Source organism: Eriocheir sinensis, chromosome 10 (genome assembly GCF_024679095.1).
Source record: "Eriocheir sinensis breed Jianghai 21 chromosome 10, ASM2467909v1, whole genome shotgun sequence".
Taxonomy (NCBI): domain Eukaryota; kingdom Metazoa; phylum Arthropoda; class Malacostraca; order Decapoda; family Varunidae; genus Eriocheir; species Eriocheir sinensis.
In genome coordinates this window covers 6702438-6721609 of record NC_066518.1, presented here as the reverse complement: position 1 = coordinate 6721609, position 19172 = coordinate 6702438, and the positions used below count along the sequence as shown (strand labels likewise).

At 40.2% G+C, this 19172-nt stretch overlaps 1 protein-coding gene and 1 long non-coding RNA gene across 11 annotated transcripts in view; both read right to left on the bottom strand.

Moving 5' to 3' along the window:
- Positions 1-828: 828 nt before the first annotated feature.
- On the bottom strand, positions 829-6079 carry LOC126996517 (uncharacterized). The gene is made up of 3 exons (XR_007751227.1): positions 5750-6079; positions 5540-5634; positions 829-1648 (listed from the first exon to the last, which is right to left on the bottom strand). It is a non-coding gene; the product is annotated as an uncharacterized LOC126996517 (long non-coding RNA).
- A 599-nt stretch (positions 6080-6678) lies between these two features.
- Positions 6679-19172, bottom strand: part of LOC126996516 (transformer-2 protein homolog alpha-like) — a 28218-nt gene continuing 15724 nt past the window's right edge. For 6 of the 10 annotated variants that reach the window (XM_050857048.1, XM_050857051.1, XM_050857052.1 and 3 more), the window contains 3 exons: positions 18311-18439; positions 16179-16324; positions 6679-8129 (listed from right to left, as the gene is read on the bottom strand). In XM_050857048.1, the coding sequence (XP_050713005.1) occupies positions 8113-8129; positions 16179-16324; positions 18311-18439 (292 nt within the window). In that variant the 3' untranslated portion in view covers positions 6679-8112. Of the gene's footprint in view, positions 8130-9020; positions 9184-14287; positions 15007-16103; positions 16325-18031; positions 18440-19172 lie in introns of those variants that run through there. The other 4 variants (XR_007751224.1, XM_050857049.1, XM_050857050.1 and 1 more) reach the window with 4 other exon arrangements.

Genomic DNA, 19172 nt, shown 5'->3' with positions numbered 1-19172 from the left:
CCCACCACTACCTATGTTGATTTATCATTATGACACAGCGACATACGAGTTTATCTCTACTCCACACGCTGAGTCACGTGTGTGTGTGTGTTTGTGTTTGTGTGTGTGTGTGTGTGTGTGTGTGTGTGTGTGTGTGTGTGTGTGTATATAGTTTCAGTAGTTTCATCTGAGCATGTTTACATGGCTTAACTATAACATTTCTATCTCCGATATTCATGACCTAATACACCAGACTGAAGTACATAAAACAACCCTGCCCTATCATCTGTTATATATGCTCAGTTTTTGTTATATCGCAGCATTATATGCAGTGGCGTTCCTGAGGGGGGGGGCGAGGGGGGGCTGTTTGAAATCGCCCCCCGGGCCCCAAAGTGAGGGGGGCCCCAAAATGCAATTTGCTATTGCTGCTGAGGACAGAGGACATTCATCATCATCCTGTTCTCTCTCTTCACCCTCTATCTTCTCCCTTCCTTAAATGGAGTCCCCCTTCCTCCCTCATTTTCCTTCCTCATCCTATCATACATATCTCATCATTATACATTTATTTAATATTTTTTTTTTTTATTTTATCATTACTAACTGGATTAAGTCTTCATTTTAAATTCAGTTTGTGTTTAAGAAATTTTAAAAAATAAAAATTTTTATTTTGCATTTACAAGTTAATGAAAATGATTTCTACAATTGCTATTCTAAAAATTTCCGGGGGGGGGGGGTGAACAGCAAAGCACCCACCTACCAGCTGCTGGCTCATTATTGGCTCATCTCACCCCCCCCCCCCATAGAGGGGCCCAAAATGGGAATGCCCCCCAGCCCCAAACCCTGATTATATGTGGCCTTATATAATGTCTTACATACTATCTGGAAAAGGAAAGAGGACCAACAGGACTGCAACGACTACCGTGGTATTTTTACTGCTCAGTGTGCCAGGCAAGGTGCTTCCCCATCTATTGCTGATGCGAATTCACAGCCAGTTGCTGAAGCTACAAAGATCTGCTGAACAGTCTGGCTTCACGCCTGGGAAGTCAACAACTGACCAACGGCGGTCAGTTGTTGACCCCACCAGCTTCTTTCCCCAGAATGCGGGAGTGAGGCAGGGCTGTGTCCTTGCCCCATCGCTTTTCCACACTTGTATGGACTGGGTACTAAGCAGAGTTGTGGACCAGAGTCATTGTGGAGGATCCATTGGCAATACCAGGGTCGCTGACCTTATTTTTGCAATTTTTTTTATTATTATTATTTTTTTTTTTTTTACGTCTACGCCTATAGCGCCGGTAGGCTTGTCTGAGGGGCCTGGATGGTGTTCGGCCTCAGCCCGTCATGGCGCAGGCAAGTGTTGATAGTGGCGGAGTCGCTGGAGGTTTTGGTGATGGCCTTCGAGGCACTGCACGAGGAGGCGAAGCCCGGGACTTCGGGCCAAGACCAAGCAAGGTAGTGCGTACAGATGTTTGGAGGCTTGCTAGATGAAACAGTGCAATACGTCTGTTCATGCGTGTGGCGAGGACATTGAAATTTCGGAAAATTTCACATACCTTGGTAGCGTAGTAGTTCAGCAGAACGGTGAGTCTCGCCAAGAAGTTTTACGGCGGATTGGCCTGGCCCACGGTGTTATGGACCCGTTCAACATGAGTATATGGTGTTGTCGATATACCTGTAAAGATGGACAAAGATCTGGATCTTCAAGTCCCTTGTGCTCCCTGTCTTACTATATGGCTGTGAGACATGGACACTAAATGGGGACTTGAAGAGGCGGATTGATGCCTTTGATAATAAATGCCTACGCAGAATCATGGGATATCGCTGGAATGACTTTGTATCAAACCGGCGACTACTCCCTGAGACTGATTCGACATCTATTACCTGCATAGTCCGTCAGCGCCAACTCCGGCTATAAGGACACGTGGCACGAGAAGCTGATCCTGCTCATCGGAGAAGTGGAGGAGGCCAAGGGGACGCCCACAGAGGTCGTGGCATGAGCAAGTCGATAGATCCTACCAGGCTACCAGAGGGTACTCAGGATGGGAAGGGGCCTGCATGGAGACTCGCCCGGAGGGATCCCCGGACTTGGCGTCGTAGGGTGAGTGAGGCGACGCGCCCCCCGACGTATGCCTCCACTGATTAATTGATCATATAGTGGTGAGACTTTACTCGGTCATATCTTGCGTAGAACTAATAACAGGTGGACAATCAAAGGAACATCAGACAACCCCGTAAATTTATAAATCAGAGTAGACAGAGGAAAGGTAAGGGTTGGCAGAGATGAAAATGGAATATCTGCCTGAGCAGGATGGAAAGCACAATCATAACAACAGACAGATCAATAAAAAAACTTTGCCGGAACAGGAATGATTGCACTAAAATCAAAAAACAAAGTGGGGAGAATAAACTAGAACCTTTGTTTGAGCACGATAAACACGTACAACCAGCAGATGCAGAAATAAATTAGAACCTCTGCTGGATCAGCATGGAGGTGGTGGTGGTGAGGAACGTTGGTGAAGGTCTTTGTAGTGGACTAAAAATAACTTTAAGATGATTAATAAGCCACAGTGTGTGTGTGTGTTTGTGTGTAATTCACCTCTTGGTCTGCTGCGGGTCTCTCTCGAGACAGCCAGCCGTTCCCCTACGGAAGAGCACAGAGCTCATAGTACCGATCTTTGGGTAGGGCTGAGACCACTCACGCACAACACACACGCGACAACGAGGTCACAACTCCTTGCCTAACGTCGCGTACCTACTCACTGCTAGGTGAACAGGGGCTACACGTGAAAGAAGGTAAACCCAATTCATCTTCACCCGGCCGGGGAATCGAACCCCGGTCCTTCTGGTTGTGAGGCAGACGCTCTATCCACTGAGCTACCGGGCCGTGTGTGTGTGTGTCTGTGTGTGTGTGTGTGTGTGTGTGTGTGAAGTTTGGAGTTGACGCTTAATTGTCTTCCTTGTGACGTCTCTCTGATAGCTTTTAAACACAGGAATATTGTTATATTATTCTATCCTTTACAGATGAGGCGATCAAGGGCAACACAGATAAGGTGGTCCGACAATAGTCGTTATCTGTGAGGGACGTACTGATAAGAGGATTGTCTTGACTCTTGAGGGATGAAGCCACAGAGTTATACACCTAGAGCGCGCGCTCCCGTGTTGTGGGGTTGGCGGCGGGTGAGGCAAGCTATCCTGGCGTGACGGCCATATTGGGGAGCCCACTTTCCCTCACACTGTCGTGGTGGTTTTGATGGTGGTGGTGGTGGTGGTGGTGGTGATGATGATGATGATGATGATGATGATGATGATGATGGTGGTGGTGATGGTGATGGTGGTGGTGATGATGATGATGATGGTGGTGGTGGTGGTGGTGGTGGTGATGATGATGATGGTGGTGGTGATGGTGGTAGTGGTGATGGTGGTGGTGGTGGTGGTGGTGGTGGTGGTGGTGATGATGATGATGATGATGATGATGATGATGATGATGATGATGATGGTGGTGATGGTGGTGGTGGTGGTGATGGTGGTGGTGGTGGTGGTGATGATGATGATGATGATGATGATGATGATGATGATGATGGTGGTGGTGGTGGTGATGGTGGTGGTGGTGGTACGTGGTGGTGATGATGGTGGTGATGGTGGTGGTGATGGTGGTGATGATGGTGGTGATGATGGTGGTGGTGGTAGTGGTGGTGGTGGTGGTGGTGATGGTGGTGATGATGATATGATGGTGGTGGTGGTGGTGATGGTGGTGATGATGATGATGGTGGTGGTGGTGATGGTACGTGGTGGTGGTGGTGGTGATGATGATGATGGTGATGGTGGTGGTGGTGGTGGTGATGGTGGTGGTGGTACGTGGTGCGTTCATTACGCTGCATCGTGTTGAAAACCTCGTTTTTCAACGTCCATTCAACACTGCGCGCATCATGATGCATAGTGTGGACGGGCCTCTAACAATGCACTTCGGCCCGTAATGACGCTTTCGGCTCTCACAAGTATTTCCAAAGGTCACAAAGGAGATCATTCGGGTTTTCATGTTTTTCTTTTTTTTCTTCATATTCATGGCGCGCAGAAGCCTTGTTAAACTCACTAGACTCATCGAACTACCCCTGAAAATACCCACAACCTCTACAAAAGCCTTATCAAATGTGGGTGTAAGTGGGTGTATTTGAGAATACGGGCTTAGAACTCGGTACTCGTCCGTTACGAGAGCGAGCACACAATGGTATTGGAAAATCAGTCTATTTTTTTTTTTTTTTACCAGTTATATTGTTGGCTGATTTTTTTTCTTCTTCATGGAATTATATAGATCTTCCTTATGTGCTCAGCCTGGTGTAGGTAATGTTTATTCAATGGGTGACTTTCGGAGCTTCTGGGTAGAGGGCGCCACTGTTAGTCAATTAACATATATATATATATATATATATATATATATATATATATATATATATATATATATATATATATATATATATATATATCAAACTATTTATCTATTTATTTGTCTATAATTATAAAGGCATTCCATTTGTCAAGAACGCGCACACGGGATTCTGTCAGGAACGGGAAAATGGGGACAATTATCCATAATAAGCGAGGTACAAAGGAAAACTTAAAGAAAAGTGACCTTAAATACGATGAGTGCGTGTGCACGGTTTCATTTATAAGTAACTAAACTAATACTATAAAAATAAGGGAGCATACGCCAGGAGGTGCGTCACGTCACTCACCCGCTGCCTCCACCCCAGACAACCCTGCCCCAGGCGGTCAACCCGGGCAAGCCTCCACGCAGTTGCCCTTCTCATTCTAGCCCCCTCCAAGGATAGGTCGACTTGCCCCAGCCATAAATTACGTGGGCGTCCCTTTAGTCTCATCCACTCAAAACGTTGTCTCTTTATAAAACAACAATAATAAAAAGCCCAGGCAACAATATAACAAGAGTAAGAAAATGATAATGATTTTCCAATAAGTATTCAATCTTGTGTGTGTGCTCTTAAATGATTAATACTATTCGTGACGTCAGCAACAGTGATCGCTGCGCATGATATTCGAGCAAAGGGTGCCGAAAAGATTATAACAGCCAAAGTGTAGCTACTCAGTGACCTTGGCGCACACTGGCTCGGCCGACCACGAGGCTTTACTAGCTATACGGGTAGAGAACTGATGTAAGGATTTGAGTGCTTTGGAGTCGAGACAAAGCTTGTTATTTCATAATGATTGATAAAAATCTACTCGACGGTCACCATACTGCATAAGAAAGGGTCGGGAATTCGTAAAGAAAATTCCCAGAAAAACTATACGTGAAAAACATGGTGTTGGACACAAACGGCACTAAATCGTTAATTCCGTTAACGACATAAAGGCTTTAGCTAAAACGCCGTTAATAGGGATTTCTCAAAAGTTGACGCTTGACGTTAAACGGCGTTAATTTGTACTCTCACATATTCTTGATTAGGATAACTACTACAGTACATAATGAAGTGACAAATTTCATCCTTTTGCTAATTAATCACTGCGGGGAGGAACAGCGTGTGCCTGCAGGCTGCAACAAGGCCGTACTTACTATTGGCTGCCTCACGCTGGGGCAGGAGTGGCCGGGGGCGGGGCTCCCTTGGCTGGGACGTGGGCTCGTCAGCGGGGCCACAAGTGTACTTTGATCTGTAAAGATGTCCTGCAATAAACCTCGTGGGCATGTCGAAAGGGGCACGCACTGCTGTATGTGCATGTGGGTCTTTGAACCGAGGAGCCAAGTGATAATTACACCCACACTTACCTGACGAGTGAAACGGTAATCTCGGGCAGTGTCCACCACTTCTTGGTGAGACACCATTTTTAAGTGTTTTTTCTGGGCTTGCTGAGTTCAAGAGACAACCTTGGGGCTGTCAAATGCAAGTGTTTAAATCGGCATGGAGGAAGTGATAGACGTGAGGAGGTTTTGTTTTCAGATGACTGGTTGGCTGCAGACTCCTTTCTCAAGTGTTAAGAGGGCGAGGCAAGCCACAGGAGCACGGCCTCGAAGGTGGAGGGTGCTAGACACTTGGACAGATGGTGGTGTGCCCCTGAGCGGAGGCTGGGGGCTAGATCCAACTGGTGTGGCCATGGTTCAGGACTCAGGAGCCACTGCAGAAACCTGTCACGGACGTTGGATGGTCACGGACCTATCATAATTTCTTTATAGTATTACTCCTTATTTCATTATTTCTGCTTCACTTGTTGCTCTAATAAGAAATAATTAAAAAACCTAAAATGCATACAACAATAAATATGGATGTTAGACATTTACCTCCGAGTGAATGGGCGGGGCCGCTCGAGGAGGTCCCTGGCCATAGCGCTTCCATATCTTATTTGACGTATACAGAATATCGGATACATAATTTCAAATAGTACGTACATGGCATATGAGGGAGAGTAGTGTCCTGGGGGTGATCCACAGAGCTCGGGCCCCTCCCAAACTGCCCTCATATTTGTGTTGGATTATGGTGTTATTCAGGTTCTGTAGTCTTTGAACTTAACTAAACGTAAGTAACCGAATAATGTCTACAGAAAAAAAAATCGTCCTGAATCAGTTGTAGTATATTTCTCTAGGCAGTCTAGGGCAAAGCGGGTGAGACAGTTACATACTGGAAATTGTTTTTCATTAAGTAATCCTGGGCTGGGTGTACAGATACCTTCCTTTGTAGCTTTGTAAATGAGACAAATACGGCACTTGCTCAAAGTTGACATTTATTGATTACTTCTCTTCAAACACAATAAAACAATACAGACGCGTGTACACATTAAAGTTTGAGATTATAGAATACTTATGAAGTTATAACTCCCTCAACACAAAAGTTTACCAGTTTGTAGTGAATGTCGAAATATAACTCCGATCATAATGGATACAAAAAGTATTTGTACAAGAATGGTAAAAATTCCTATTAGTGGTGGCTGGTGGAATCGTTCTTTAATTGTAATCAGTGAGTGATAAGAACACTTATCACATCATACCATTCATTCTAAAAGTGTATGTGCAATATGTTATAATGCTCAAGGTTAATATTCTAAATGTTTGTGTTCTTTATACACACAGAGATGTGGGATCTTGGACTTTGGCAATGCAAGCTTATTCTTATATAAATTATGAATTCCAAGTATCGCCTGCATACATTTTCAGTTTCTTGTAACAAATAAATGACTGGTGTACTAATATCTTTGCATACATCCAAGCAAAACTAATAGATACTCATTCTCTTGCATTCTAAACATTCATAATATTGAACCTGGCATTGCCTTAAAACTATTTTGTATCGAAGGCAATATCTGGACAGGAGTGGAATGAAAGTGATCTAAATCTCTCATCCTCACTGCCATCTCCCAGTGGACATCGCCACATTCTCTTTGCTTTTCTAAACTATGCTTCTTTCCACACACATGGAAAATAAAGAGAAGATAAATTTATAAAGGAAATGAAAACTGAAACAAAGGAAGTACTATAAAAACTGATAACTAATTAATAAGTAATTGCAACACAAAAGTTGTAATAGCATAAAAATTACAATAATAAAATAAATTATAGAAATAATGGTATACATATATCAGTAGGAAAAAAGGAAAAAAAATAATTTGAAGCACAACACTTGTACATGGCATTAGCCACAGAAAATATCATACAGTAGTTTGATCTCATCTAAGTGCTACCACCAACAACACTTGTACATGGCGTTAGCCACAGAAAATATCATACGGTAGTTTGATCTCACCTAAGTGCTACCATGTGTAGTGAAATAATGATAATGATAATAATAATAAACTAGCATGGCATGTAATGGCCTGAGTGACTTACAATGAGCCAAGCTCTCACAATAAATAAGGATATACTCAAACTGAGCCGAACGCATTTTCAAGACCCACATTGTCAAATGGTTCATGGTAAATTTTGCACTGAAACAACCTGAGGAAGGACCACCAGCATGAGGTGGCCATCAGCATTGGTTTCTATTTTAAAATGACACATTTCCAATACCCACATTGACCAATGGTTCAAGATAATTTTTGCACTGGACAACCTTTGAGGAAGGACCACCAGCATGAGGTGGCCTTCAGCCCAGCAAGGCTCTTGGTGTCTACTCTAAGATGACAGAAGATGTAGCACAAGCATCAATACTTGTATCTCCCTGAAATGTAAATGAACACATGGTAAAACAAAAAAATCACTGTGAAGATTATAGAATAAAAAGTGTAACTTGATGTATAAATATAAATCCAATCCAAAAAGATTTGACTACTTAATGCAACATCCACACAGGTGACAAATTTGCTACCATGTAAGTTACCAAAGAAGCCTTGTTGTATCCATGAGGCAAATTTTTAAAAGCATACATCAACACTTAATCAGACTGAATCACCAAACCAAACTTGTCGAGACATTTGATGTCCCAACAACCAACGAATTACCTTGGAACAACACCTCTTAACAGTGTTGGAAGCCACTACCTGTACTGCTCGGCATACATGGCAACTTATGCTTTGTTAGGTATGTCTTTTGCAGGTGCTTTTAAGGTGATTTGCAAGATTCTGTAAATGCTCGAGTATTTTTTTTCTTTTCCAATACCATTTTCATTACCGTGTTAAATCTTGTTTTACGATATTTTGAAAAAAAACATAAAACTAATATCCTCACCTTCACCTATCTTATTAATATGTTTATTGGTTATTTCATGACTTGCAGCACTTGTCTCCCATGTACTACTGGACCAGCACCATATTTTGATTATATATATATATATATATATATATATATATATATATATATATATATATATATATATATATATATATATATATATATGCTGGTGACCACTGAGGAAGCCAAGGATCCAAGCACTTTTGTGTATTACATCTTTTCCCCGGAAGATGTAATACACGAAAGCACTCGGGATCCTCGTGTTTCCTTGACTTCCTCAGTGGTCACCAGCAAATATTTACATATCATGCGCTACCAAGTGATTGTGTTGCATATATATATATATATATATATATATATATATATATATATATATATATATATATATATATAGGGTGATACGGGGTGAAGTCGTACTCGGGGTGAAGCCGTATAGTCGCTGTAAAGAAGTTTCTGGCAACTGGATCGTGACGTCACGGGAAGGGATGGGGAAGACGAGCAGTGTCTACGTGGTCGCCATTTTCTGTGCTTCTATTGCCGGTCGTCTGTTTATAAGGTGAGAAAATCATTTTTTTTAGTGTCTGTCATTATAATTATTGTTCAGCTTTATGATACAGTGTGTCATGATCGTGAAGATGGCCTGATCATTTTGGTAAGAGGTGTATAGTGAAATATGACCTCTACGCGTAATATGCGAGTGAAACAAAAGTGATGGACAGTGAACTTGGTCCAATATGTGGGGGGGAAAAAAAAAAAAAAAAAAAAAAAAGGCATCTGGATGAATTCGTATGGGGTGAAGTCGTGTTGTGAGTTTTTGGAAAATTCATGAAAATTATTAAACGTTATTTAATGCCTCCAAACATGTGTGACCTATTAATTTAATTAAGTTAATGTTAATAATAGTTGAAAAAATTTGAAAAAAATAAAATAAATAAATAAATAAATAATGTGATGTCACGGAACTGTATTTTTGTACCTATATTTGTTACAGTAAAACCATAATTTTCTACAATACTTTAATTAACCTTCTAGTAGCTTTACAGGTTTAAAACAAGCTGATAACTGGAAAAAAAGGTTCACCCCATACCTTGTACGGGTTCACCATACTACTCATATGTGGGGAACCCGTATGAAAAATTACACAGTACTTTGACAAATGATTCAGGTTTCTTTTGGTGTCTGTCTGTTGCCAATAAGTTTAAAACTTTTTTATTTTTAAATGTCTTTCATTTTGCTGTATGTCTTAACCCCATATCACCCTATATACAATATATATATATATATATATATATATATATATATATATATATATATATATATATATATATATATATATATATATATATATATATATATATATATATATATATATATATATACACACTCAGTCAAACCTTTTTAAAGTGTTACTTTTCAAACAAATTGGTTCATGAACAGAATTTTGAACCCGGTTCCCGAGCAAGCTACTCGGCAAGAGCAGCACGGCTGCGGCATCGCTGTGCGCGTCAGTCATACTGCAGTCCTCACTCAGAGAACATCTGCTACGAACCGTTCTTTGATTTTGACAATTTTTCTTGTGTTGTGCATTATTTCTTCTATATCTTTTTATATTCCGTAAACCACCATGGGGACCTACGAAAGCTAGTAAAAGTGTAAAAGCAAAAAGGAAAATAGTGAAAACAACAAGAGGTGAATAATGAGATCATACGAAAACATGAAAATGGCGTTCATGTCTCGGATCTGGTTTTGCAGTTTAGCTTAGCAAAGCCATCAATCTGTACCATTCTCAAGAACAAGGAAGCAATAAAGGATGCTGTTATTGCCAAAGGAGTGACTGTGATCACCAAGCAAAGATTACACATCTTAGAAGTAAAATTGTTGCTATTGATTTGGATCAGTGAAAAGCTGTTGGCCGGCGACAGTATTTTGGAGGCTATCATTTGTGAGAAAGCAAGGCTTTTGCACCAGGATTTTATGTATGAAATACAGCTGAAAAGGTAAAAAAAGGTCTTTATTTGGGGGGTCAAGAACAGATTAATCCATTTTATATTTTTACTTATGGAAAATTTGTGTCAGTTTTAGAATAACTATTGGGAACGAATCATGTTCGATGATCGAGGTTTGACCATATATATACAGTAAAACCCCGATTATCCGAAATGGAAGGGGGGAAGCCTCTTTCGGATAAGCCGATTTTTCGGATAATCCGGATTTATGGCCGCCATTTTGTGAGGTCGAAGCACAGGTAGAACGCGATGCGACTGCCCAGTGTGAAGTGTGTGACGCGACTGCCGCCGACTGACGATGTAAACAATGAAACCAAACAAACACACGCTACGCTAAACAAAGTAGTACGCTTAAAACATGTGATGTAAATGTTTTATTGTATGTTTGTCTGTGTGTCTCCTTGTCTGGACCAGTGTATGTTGATACTTGTGAGCGTTGCAGATCTGAATTGTGAATGTTGCAGAGTGCGATTGTGAATGGTTGTGCAAGCTTGCAAGTGTGACCTTGATGCATCGTGCAGGTGGAGACACAGTATGATGACTCATATTATCGCGCAACTCGTATGTTGGAAGGGGAATGTGGCATGGAGTGGAGAGGGGAGTCGTGTTTGTGTCGTTGTCTTGAGAGTACGGTGTGAGAGTAGTCGTGCAGTAGTTTGTTCGTTCGCCGCACCTACGTCCTTGCTGGGGCGAAGGTGCGGACGTGGTGTTGTTGAGAGTTTGTTTAATGTTTTTTGTCTAATACATTGATCTATTTGTTACAAGCTACTTTGGCAATACGTATTAGAAAGCATATTCATTTTAACTGTTCTTATCAATTTTAAATGTGTTAATATAGTACATATGTAGTTACTTTTATTTATTTTTGATGTTTTATAACGTTTTAGTATAGAAAAAATTTTATTGCATTATCCAGATCAATTTCGATAATCCGGTTTTTCGGATAATCCGCTTCGGATAATCGGGTTTTACTGTGTATATATATATATATATATATATATATATATATATATATATATATATATATATATATATATATATATATATATATACAGTACCCTCTCGAGTTTCACGCTACCCAAGTTTTGCGATCCTCGAGTTTAGCGCTTAGTCCTAAATTCTTACCATCACGACTTTCGCCGCATTACCGCCACGAGTTTCGCACTCCTTTGACATGTTCGGGTCACGTCTACCTACCGTCGGCGTCATGCGTGCTGCCTTAAAAGGCGGTGTCCAACCATTGATGCTATGGGCAACCGGGAGCGAGTTATTGGTTGTCCGTATGAATGGAAAACGGTTGTGAGTACAAGCGTGGGTACGTGGGTACCTCACAGCAGCATGTTAACAGACGACGGCAGTGGCTGAGTGAGGAGCAGTGGAAGATGGTCCACCAAGAGACTCGTAAAATGGACTGGCAGAGCTGCTTTGCTTACTACTTGATTAACAAGATAAGAGAACACCCCGCGCTGTGGAACCACAGTCCAAAAAACATTTTTCTCGAGTCTATGAAAATTGTAGATCTCCCAGTGATATTTTCCTCTTCTTCTTCTTCTTTTGACCTGTAATGCATGGCAGCGATGGTGAAAAGTAACAGTGGAAAATAGCAAAAGGGCATAGAAAACCAAAATCAGAGAAAGAAAAGAACAGAAAAACACCTAAGTTCAGGGTGGAGTGTATAAGTGCGCACTGTGAAGTAAATAAGGGCCACTTTCAGTCACTTTGTTTTGATCGTTACCAATGGCGGCAATCGACTCTATAGTTTTCCACGTGAAATTGGCCTATGGGGTAGTGGTGGCTGCAGAGAAAGCGACAGGTGTTGAGAGTGTGTGGTAAGGTGCAGGGTGAGGCTAACCCTGCAGCTGCCACGAGGTGCCGTTGTAAAGGCAATACCTCCGACACCATCACATCACATCACTACCCATCAGCCAGTTTCAGGTGGAAATACTAGAGCGGCGATTGCCGCCACTGGTAACGAGCAATACAAATAAAATGACTGTGAAAGCGGCCCTAAGTGCATGTTGTGAAGTAAAAAAATGTGGAAAAGGAGGACCTAAGAAGCAATACAAAGCATTACAGGTCAAAAGAAAAAGATCCACTATACACTGGCCGGTGTTGCAAAAAATATCTTCCAGCTGAAATTAGTCATTCTGCTCTGCTGTCCACCACGCATGCGTGCTGTGGGAATACACAGCATTAAAAGTGCTAATTTACCTGGATTTGTTCTTTTTTGTCCACTTGTGGTCCTTGTGAGCGGTGAGGGAAATATGGAAGCAGTAAGCAAGTTGAACCTCTCTGCGAGCTATTTTGCGATTGTGGCGGCAGTTTACGTTCAATAGGCATTGAAAAGTCAATCATGATGTTAGTGTTTTGATGATATATAACAGAGTTAGCGGATTATACCATAACACAGAGAAAACAACCAGAAGCTATAGGTTTGTCCAACTGTTCCACAGGTGACCGCGAGCAACCGCCCTTACATTAGCAGACGACACCACGTGGATCACGAGCGTGTATTCAGAACTGCCAGCCAATTGTAAGGCAGCCGCCTTCAACTGCGGCTTCAGAACGACCTCTTCTCACTTCCCATTTTCTGCCTATTACCAAGGTACGTATTTTGAGATAACAAGAGAGTAAAGTTGAATAAAATTGTGATAACAAGGGAGTCAAGTTGAAAAAAAAATAAATAAAAAAAATAAATAAATAAAAAAATTCCACGGGCTGGAACCAATAAGCGCTCTTTCATGTATTTCAATACCTCGAGTTTCGTGCTATACCTTCGGATTGAAGCAAGCGCGAAACTCGAGAGGGTACTGTATATATATATATATATATATATATATATATATATATATATATATATATATATATATATATATATATATGGTCAAACCTCAATCATCGAACATAATTCGTTCCCAATAGTTATTCTAAAACTGACACAAATTTTCCATAAGAAACAATATAATTGTTTATGCAAATCAGTGGTGTAATGGCCTTGAAGACTTAAAAACTGGATATTTTCATATTTTACTTGGATCTCGGCCATCTTGAAACCTGTAAGGAAATGACCCTTGTTCTTCACTATAGTCGGTTCACCTGAGTCTGAAGTGAGCATTATCACACAACGGCAACCTGCAGCCACACAGCATGTCCAATTTCATGGATACTGTATGCTAGCCTGCGCATAGTAAACAGTCATTAGTGTCAATAATATGCAGGCAGCAATAACAAATATTGTCACAAATAGCTGTTTTGCTACTATAAAGCCTGTTAATTTTCTTGCTGGTGGACAGCTTCAAGGCTGTTTAATAATCATAATCAGCAATCTTGTGAATTAACAAAACAGCTATTTGTGACATTACTAATATTTTTACTCATAATCAACTATAACTGACAGTATTTGTTATTGCGCCTGCATGTTATTGACACTGACGACTGTTTACTATGCGTAGGCTAGCATACAGTATCCACGAAATCGGACACCGTGTGGCTGCAGGTTGCTGTTGCACAATAATGCTCACTTCAGACTTGGGTGTACTGACTATACCACTCCATCCCTGTGCCCTTTTTCCCCACCACCATCACTTGCATGTACTGTCAAATGTACTGTCAAAAATAGATGTATTATAGGATATAAAAATACTTTACTCAGATTTTAAGGACTGTTAAGAAATATTTTACTGGTATGTATTTGGGAGTGTACAACGTAAATACAAAATCATCATATTTTCCATTACCACACTACTCTTGTACATTCAGAGAACTACTGAATAGTAAATATGTGGTAAATTACACACACATTAGAAAAAGAAAAATATATGCCTCATGATGTAAAAGTTGGTATCTTAGACTCCCTATAACCATTTGTGTTTTTCTGTCCTCTTCCTGTCTAATAATGATGTTAGGCTTGCTTACTGGACCACCCCAGCCTGAGGCAAGCTGAAATATGTGTGGCCTATAGGCCTCATTGGTGTTACTCCTCATTGTGCTGAGTGAGCAATAAGCACTGGGCAGGTTACCACATGATTATCCCAGATCAGATTCTCACACAGACTGCAGAGCATGTGACAATAAACTGAATATAATTTGCAAGAACAGCCAAAGCTTACAATGACTTTAGGGTGGAAAAAAAATAAATAAATAAAAAAACTTTTGAGGTACAGATATTGACAAAAAATATCAATCCCCTTTATACTTAAACTAGTTGTGCCTTCCTAGCCTCCTTCCACACAGCCAGTCACAGGTCACAGGAGAGTGGAGGGGAGGAGGATACACTGGCAAGGGGTTACCAAGTCACGAGTTAAGAGTAAGGTGGGGAGATCAATACTTTCTTTTGTCCCACTTGTGGTTGTTAGAAATTGCCTGCAAAAACAATGAAGAAAGAATTCAGTCTGATGCCAGATACTCTTCAGTAACAGGGAGACTAAAAAATAGAGAAATGTGAGAAGGCTCAATTCCCAGTCCTAACAATGCATTGAGACAAGGACAAAGAAAAGTCAAAATGGATACTGGAGGCACAAGAGACCAACTGTCATTGGCAACAATGGCCAACCACAAACACACATTTGTAAAATAACTGTAAAGCATCCTTAATAAGGTATTTTCCTCCTTTGGACCCTCCAACTTCTTTCTCAGCAGCTCCCCTGAATACATCTGACCCTTCACTACAGCTATGTAAACTCATGTACTTTACCTCCACTATAAGTAAAACTTTAATTTTCTACTTCATAGCCACAAAACCTGTAGTTCAGTAAGTACATTGTCTTTTCTCATGTATTTCACAACTTGGCAGGGAGTAAGTTTATTCCATTGAACAATATCCAGTCTTATTCTCACTGGATTTTCATCATGTAATGATTCTTTGCACATTCACCAACTCTGGCATTGTAAGGGATCAAATTGTTCATATCTCTATAGGTTTATCACATACTTCACTACCTGTCATGCAAACTACAGGTATAGTCCAAGTACTGATGTCTATATCGTCAAGGTGTTACAGCTGCAAATTTATTCAGGTAGAAAAATTCAAATGACACTGAAAATAACCTGCCAAATTACATTTATCCAATCACATACACTTGGTATATATTCAGCCAAATAAAAAACGATACCACTAGAATATAACTCAATTTCATACCTCCTTATGAGGATGACAATAAAAGATAATTTCATTATGAACAAAAGGGGAGGTTAACTGAATGCTAACTGTGAAGAGCAGCAATGTTGGTCAATATATATAAATAAAAAAAAATTATATTGCAAGCCTTTCTCTGTAACATTAGTCTCACATTAATAACATCAGTAAATCATAGGCATGAAAACACCACTGAACAATGCTGATCTTTGAGATGTATTAATGAACATTGGAAGGAAACATTCTGCCACAGACTGGTTTGTTAGCACACTGTAATGGCTTTTGTGGGTTTAATGACTACAGTTTTATTGATAAAGATACTTACCTACAAAACGTCTCCCACACCGATCCACAATAACAAGCACTCAGATCTTTTTTTTCCTTTTTTTTTTTTACTTACGGGGAGAATATGAACGAGATCTGGACCGTTCATAGCGATCGTACTTGTCATAAGAGCGATCATATCTGTCGTAACGGTCGTAGTGTTGGGGTCGGTCATAGCGATCATAGCCGCCACGATAGTAACTTCGATCGCCACGGTCGTACCTGTGAAGATTAAGTCATGGAAAAAATGTAATGCACATCAGGTATACAAGTGTATGTGTATGACTGTAAGACAGTGAGGAGTTGTTATTTCATGATAATAATTTAATAATCATTTTTTATGAACTAAGGGGTAGATGTTTAGCATCCTTTTCATCTCATTGGACAAGAAATAATAAAATTCTAAGGCCAAATTAAGATATTTTTTTAGCATGCTTAGGATGATCTTGTTCCTCAAATCTAATTACCACAACCTGCGGCCCATCATACTACTGCACACAATTCTGCCTGCCCACTCCAGCCTGCACACACACACACACACACAGACACACACGCACACAAACATACACACACACACACACACACAAAGCGGAATACAGATATGCGATGATCTCCATGTCTCATTCACCATTATATGAACTGACTTTGTAAGGAGGGTAGATGGCAACAGAAATGGACTGACAACTAGTTGGTACATCTGAAGAAAACTAAAACTTTGAGATGATGACTCAAATGAGAGCAACCAGTCATGAAAAGAATACTATGACAACTTTCAATGATTTGAGGTTGCTTAGATTGCAAGGACAACAATCTTTCTTCTGCTGCAACAATGTTATTTACATTTGTATTAGCCATTAAGAGCAGCCAGGAGTTTGATCACGTAATCCAGTCAGGAATGACAGCAAATATTGAGCTGACTTATCTTCATAATTTGTGAAAACTGGCAATTAGGATAAGAGGCAAACTTCCACTCCAAAACAGCAACTCAAACACTAAAATATCACAGTTCAACAAAGGGACAGCCCATGTAAAGAGCTTCCCCACTGTGAGGTAACAAGATAAAACAGGATCTCCAAGAGGAACATAAAAAACTATTAATAACTTATAACCCAACAGTACTTCTCTCTACAATCTCTGCCAACCTGAGTGTAATGTGATATCACTGAGCCTATTCATAAGGATTGAATTCTGAATAAGTTACCACTCATCCCAAGGACCTGTACTGTCAAGAAGCAAGTAAACAATACACTCTTGAATATCTAACAAGTAAAAATAGAGCATGTCCTTGCACTGATATGATGCTAAATTTTATTAGAAAATGGCATCTATATAATGAAAACGAATATGGCTGTAAGATAAAGCATGAACCTTCATTGACATGAAAAGTATACTTATGGACATTAACATAAAGCAATTAAAATTCACATCTCACTTAAAAATTAAAAAAATACAAAGAAAAAGCTGAAGTAAGGAAAAAAGGAAACAAAATAAACATAGCTTAAGATCTTAAAATAATGAAATTGGAAAATCCCCAAATTTATTTCAATAAGGACTTTTGTTTTTGACATGAATTTGGCAAAACTGAGGAATATGATCTCTTAAATCGTTACCAATATGACATATCTTTGACTTTGTTAATGTTATCAGATGAATATAAAAATCATTAACATGACTGAAAAAACACCTATAATTTAAAAAAATTGTGTCAAGTTCAAGAGAAATATTACATATCCTACTCAGGAAAGGGCTAGGAGTGAAACACTGTGTTAAATAAACATGAAGATGATTATTTACATATGAATAATGGGTTAGTAATGCAACAATGAATGTGAAAAAAAAAAAAAAATAAAAAAAAAAAAAATGAAGAGGCTGTAAATGGTAACAAATGACAATGATTCTTCGTTGAACTTTCTGTTTGTACCATCTTACCTCCTTATATAGAGAATCCTCAATTCAAACTTGTTTTTCAAATTACATTGTGTTTCGTGTGGACTTGCCAACTGCCAAAGGAACTTGATCTTAACGAACCTTAAAACTTGTGATTCAATGCTTAAGAACCTTGACCCATAACTTGTGGTTCATCATCTTCAGCCTTGAGACATATACAACAGGCTTCTGTACACTTGCTTAACTAGCTTGCCTCCACATGTATACTCTTTGTTTGGTTGTGGCTTGAGCTGTGGTGTAACTCCCAGGCTGGGTACATACCCACGGTCATAATAGTCACGGCGACCTCCACTGGAACGCTGTCTGTAACGAGGTGAGGGAGAGCGGTACCTGTCTCCTCTGTACCCTCCGCCACCTCGCCCACCATACCCTCGGTCGTGACCTCCACGCCTGAAACAAGGAAGGGCATCAACACACTGCACGATGCTGCCATCAACTACTAAAGGTTGGGTCCCATACTCTGTACCCTCCCCATCCTTGCCCCATCATACCCTGTTATGGATTTCATGCCTGAAACAAGGACATGCTTCAACATGCTGCTAAGTACTGCTACTGACCATAGAAAGTGCTATCATATCCTCAGTCACGTAGAAATAAAATCAGGCTGGTTCAAGACCACTAGTTGCTACTATCAAAATCACTAAAGGTGGGGTGGTCCCATACTCTCATGAGTAAGGGATAGGTGAGCAGCATCACACATATGGGCAGGGCCAAAGGCAAAAGGTTATTTTTTTTCTCCGATGACTTTATTCTCCATAATTTGGGTAGGAAGTTACCCATGGAGGATGGGGAGGCCTAGGGGCCAACTACTAATCCAAAAATAAACCTTGCAAATATCAATGAGATTGAATTCAGATCCCCAGCACCATAGACAGATATACAAAGAACAGAGCAGCTGTGCCCCATGTTATTTATCATTGGGATACTGTAATAACTCATATTCCTCCGTATGCTTAAGAAAGTTCTGAATATATGGAAAATGAGACATTATAAGGCAGCTTTCATATATCAAAAACAAAACAAAACAAAACTAGTCTATTCTACCACTTATGCATCCCACCCCCATGTACCTCTCAAGATTGCCACAATAAAGAATTTTTCAACTTGAGATATTGGTGCAAAA